Source organism: Sarcophilus harrisii, chromosome 4 (assembly GCF_902635505.1).
Source record: "Sarcophilus harrisii chromosome 4, mSarHar1.11, whole genome shotgun sequence".
Classification (NCBI taxonomy): Eukaryota; Metazoa; Chordata; class Mammalia; order Dasyuromorphia; family Dasyuridae; genus Sarcophilus; species Sarcophilus harrisii.
This window is the reverse complement of record NC_045429.1, coordinates 271,921,819-271,926,453: the sequence shown is the minus strand read 5'-3', so window position 1 is coordinate 271,926,453 and position 4,635 is coordinate 271,921,819. Positions and strand designations below refer to the sequence as shown.

General features: G+C 50.8%; 1 protein-coding gene across 1 annotated transcript; it reads right to left on the bottom strand.

Moving 5' to 3' along the window:
* Positions 1-1,160: 1,160 nt before the first annotated feature.
* On the bottom strand, positions 1,161-4,405 carry SAHAI-12 (HLA class I histocompatibility antigen, A-69 alpha chain-like; the record flags this gene model as incomplete). The annotated part of the gene is given in 7 exon segments (NM_001280854.1): positions 1,161-1,204; positions 1,391-1,423; positions 1,946-2,053; positions 2,205-2,480; positions 2,700-2,978; positions 3,207-3,485; positions 4,342-4,405. Coding segments are annotated over 7 exon segments (1,083 nt in total), but the record flags the coding sequence as incomplete, so codon positions are not given.
* Positions 4,406-4,635: the final 230 nt, after the last annotated feature.

Sequence of the window (4,635 nt, the reverse complement as noted above, 5' to 3'; positions counted from 1 at the left end):
GAACCAGCCCTGGATTCCTAGTAGAAATCCTATTAGGTCTTAGGGTATTATCCTATAATAAGTGGCTGTAATCTCTTAATAGTTTATTTATGATTTTTGCATCAATACTCCTTAGGGAAGTTGCTCTATAATTTTCTTTCTCCGTTTTGGCCCTTCCTGTTTTCAGGAAGATTATGTAGCCTGGACTCTATTTGAAGCCCTGGAACAAGTCACAATATACTATATCAACATGTGCACCTGATCAGCATAAATCAGGCAAATGTCTGTACCCTCACAATGCCTCACATACCGCCTCTCCTCAGGACTATTTTGTCTATTTGTCCCAGGTCCGTCTGCAATCACAGACACAGCAGAGGAAATAAAAGAATCCTTAAGTCTTAAAGCTTTAATTTATTTTCTCCTTCAAATGGCCAGAATATCTCCACATTGCCATTCCAATTTCCTGAAACCCCTACCAAAACATAAAAGGTCAATTGAAAGGTCAACTGAAATTGTGGAGAAAAGTTGAAAATTCAAGAAAAATCGTTCACAGTGCAAATTTTTCCAGGAAGAAAAATATCAATTTAGTGAAACATCAGATTTTAAGGAGATCCAGGGCAATCCCATTAGACTTTGGACAGAAAATTCCATCTGCATCCAGAAAAAGAACTATGGAGACTGAATGTAAATCAACACATACTATACTTTTTTTCCTTTATTTTTTTCCTCTGTTTTTCTGATTTTTCTCTCCCAACATGATTCATAAAGCAATGTATATTAAAAATAGATGTTTTTTTTAAATGTTAAGGAAAGATCATTTCCAAAGTCTTTTGCTTTAGTGCTAGTTTTATTGCCTAAAAAGGGAAAAGGGTAGAAAAAGGGAAGGAAGGTTTGGGAAGCCTTAGATAATAGATTGAAGGCATTAGAGATGCTTCTTTGAATTTGCTCTGTAGAGTACAGGGATGATCATAGAGGCCAATCTGGAAAGGGAAGGCAAAGGTCAACAGGAACAAGACAAGAATTAGGATGTGGATATCCTTGTTTTCTTTATCGGGTTCACTCATGGCAATTCTCTCAAGCTGAAGAAAGGCAGATTAAGGAGCATCCTCAAATTCACCTCAAGCCTCTCTTCATTCTCACCACCCCTCTTGTCCCCTTCACACCAGCCCCAGAGTCTCACCTTTGGCTGACAGAGAGACATCTGACCCCTGTGCACTATCACTGCCTAGAGACAAAAGAGGGAAACAACCCAGTCAGGGACACATAGTCCAGAACCAGGGGATGTGAAGCCAAAGGGACCTCAAGGTATGGATTTTCAGTAAGTCTCTTCTCTGACTTCTCATTTCCCAAGTCCCAAAGATACCATGGACTGGACCCTTCTTCCTCCCTTCCACTTCAATTTTTCACTTACCTGCAGCCAGAACATAGTCCCCTCCTTTTCCACCTGCAAAAGAAAAGCAAATTTCACAGTCCAGGAGAGGAGACCGCACTAAGATCCCAGAAGCTCACTGAGTTGCCTTGCAGACACAATAAATGACAATTGATACTCCCCCTCCAACCCCCCATTCCAGTTCAATATCTAGATCTCAGAGGAAAAGGGAAAAGAGGCACCAGGGAAGGGCACTTTCCCACCCCAGGCCTGCCTCAGTGGGTTCCTATTCTGGTCTGGCCCAGGGACAGAACTCCCAGTCAGTTTAGCAGAAATCCTTCATTTCTGTTCATTTCTGATCTGAGTCTGAAGCAGTTTCCCCACTCAGCCAGCCTGTTATACCACTACAAGGCATCCTCCAGAAAGTGTCTTCCACTTCCAGGTTTATTCATCTAAAACTTAGGACTTAGGGCCCAGCTAACAGTCCCTTAGTGGGCAAGTAGAGAACTTGGGGAGAGACAGACAAGATGAGCGGTCAGGGGAAGCCGGGATCTCCATAGTGCCTGTGCCCAATGACCCCCTTCCAGTCCTGCCCACCTGAAGTCTTCTTCCTCCAGACCACAGCTCCAGCAATGACCACAGTGAGGAGAAAGACAGCAACAGCAAGGATCCCCACAATGATCCAGGGAGATGAGGACTCTGGCTCTAAAATGGAAAAGGGAGCTGAAAGGCTGGGATCCCTCTCTGGTCTGAGATTCACTGAATCCTTCCCTAATTTCCCTTGCAGCTCCCCCTCCCCCTGCTCCTTCTGGGAGGTGGGAATGGCCATCCCCCAGTCCCTCCTCATGGTCCTTACCCCATTTCAGGATGAGGGGCTCAGGCAGGCCCTCGTGCTGAACTCGGCAGGTATATTTCCCTTCCTGGCCCGAGGTCACCCCCACAGCCGCCCACTTCTGGAAGGTCCCATCTCCAGCAGGCCTGGTCTCGATGAATTCTGTGTCCTGGTGTTGTTCCTCCCCATCCCTCAGCCAGGTCAGAGAGATCTCCGCGGGGTAAAAGTCCTGGGCCCGGCACTGAAGGGTCACCTCCCCATTGGAGGTGCTGTGACGGGTCACTTGGACAGAAGGGGGATCTGGGGGCAAAAATCACAGGCATTTCCAGGCTTACTCTTTACTCCTTGTCCTTCAGAGTCATAAGGTTAGACAGGGAAAAGGGGTACACTGCACAATCCGGGCCCTGAGGTCCTTAGGGTGCCTGGGAATGGGGAGCTCGGGAATAATGGTGCAGGGGAGATGGAATAGGGAGGCTGGGCCCTTGAATGCCGAGCACATTGGGGCTGACTGGGAGGTACCTGCTCTCTGCAGACTCTCCTTCCCCATCTCCAGGTACATCTTCAGCCACAGCACGCACGTTTCCTCCAGATAGGCTTTATCTCTCTCCGCATTGCTCCTCTCAGCCTCCAACTTGTGCTTTGAGTTCACTGCCTCATTCACTGCAGCCGTCCACGTGAGGGTCTCTGTGTCCAGGGCGAGGTAGTCCTGCCCATCGTAGGCATACTGATCAAACCCGCGCTTGAAGGAGAGGTCCGGGGAAATCTCGCAGCCGACCAGGCGCTGGAAGGTGTGGACCCCTGCCCCGCCCCCAGCCCCCTACAGGATCAGCACCTCCAGCTTCTGCCCAACAGAGCTGACCCTGTGACCCGCCCACCCGGGAGGGCCCAGAAGTAATTCTGCTGCCTGAGAGGGGATACACCCTCAATGGGTCCCGGCAGGTGACTGTAGGATGGGTCCCGACCAGGCCTGTCCTCCTCACTCTGGTCCGTGTTCGTGATTAGTGACCCCGGGCCCACGTCACTCACCGCTCTCGCTCTGGTTGTAGTAGCCGTGTAGGGTCTGCAGGTCCTCTCGGGAAATTTGTGCATTCCTCTTACTGTTCTGCGTGTTCCGCTCCCAGTAGTCCCGGTCCACATTCTCCATCTTCTCTATCCATGGTGCCCGCGGCTCCACCCTCTGACTCGCACTGTCGCTGTCGAAGCCCACGAACTGCTGATCGTCCACGTAGCCCACGGAGAAGAATCGCGGCTCCCCGAGTCCGGGCCGGGACACGGTGGTGCCGAAATACCTCAAGGAGTGAGAGCCTGAGACGTGGGGACATGGGCCGGGGTCAAGGAAGAGACCCCATGGGCCCGACTCCATCTGCCCGGTGTCTGCGGTAAAGCCATCGGTGGGACCCCTGACCCCGGCCCACCCATAGTGTGACCTTGGACTTAGAACAACAAATCTTGAAATGCCTCCTTAACCCCTTAATCCCAGCCCATCTGCTCCCGACACTGCTGTGCACTCCTCTGGAAAATAGTAATTCTCATAACTTTAGCGCTTTAAGATCAGCACATCTTTACTGACAACAACCCAGTAGGTACTAGTGGCCCTCAGATTGGGGGTTGCCCCCCACCCACCGAAGCTCTCTCCCTTGGTTTAGGTCTTGGATTCCTCATATTCTGACGCTCAGCCCCCCACTTTGTGTCTTCTCCTGGCCCTTCCTTCTTGCCCCAAAATCCTGTTAAGTCCTTAAAAAAAAAATCTGGCTCTCCATTCTCGCCCTTCCATGCCGGGGCTCCCAGGCAGCTCTGCTCCTTAATGCCCTCAGGACTGTCGCACTCTTTCCCCTGGCACCTCTTTCTTAGTGCCCTATGTCCTCACACCCACCTACTAATAACCCCCAGCCTACTGAGACCCCTAAAAACCAGGCCGCCCCCTCTCCCCTGCCTGCCAAACCCCAGCTAAGGGATGGTGGGTTACTGGGCCCCAGGTCACACTCTCTTATTCATTGCTTCTTCCTTTCAGCACCACCTTGACTTCAGCTTTCTCCTGGGAAAGCCACTGGGGCGGGTCTTGGTGCAGCTTTCTGTAGCAAACCTTCCCCCTCTCCCCCCCAATCTCCCCAGGGACACTGTCCAGTCTCCAGGCGGCCGGTGAATACTGCTCTCTACTTACCCTCCCAGGTCTCTTTCAGGGCAAGGGCCCCCAACAAAAAGAGAGAGCAGGCATAAGAGCCCATGGTGGGCAGGCAGAAAATAAGATCCCTGACAGCAGTTTAATAACTTCGTGTTATAGAGGGAGGAACCCTTAACTTCTGATTGGCTTCACTGAGGTTCTGCCACCCAATAGGAAATGGAAGAAGCAAACGTCATCGGGGGATGGGAGGGGGGGGGGCAGAATAAACATAAACAAGTTGGGAGACCAAAAAGCCCCAGCTTTCTGGCCCTCTGCTCTTTCTGTGTTATTCCT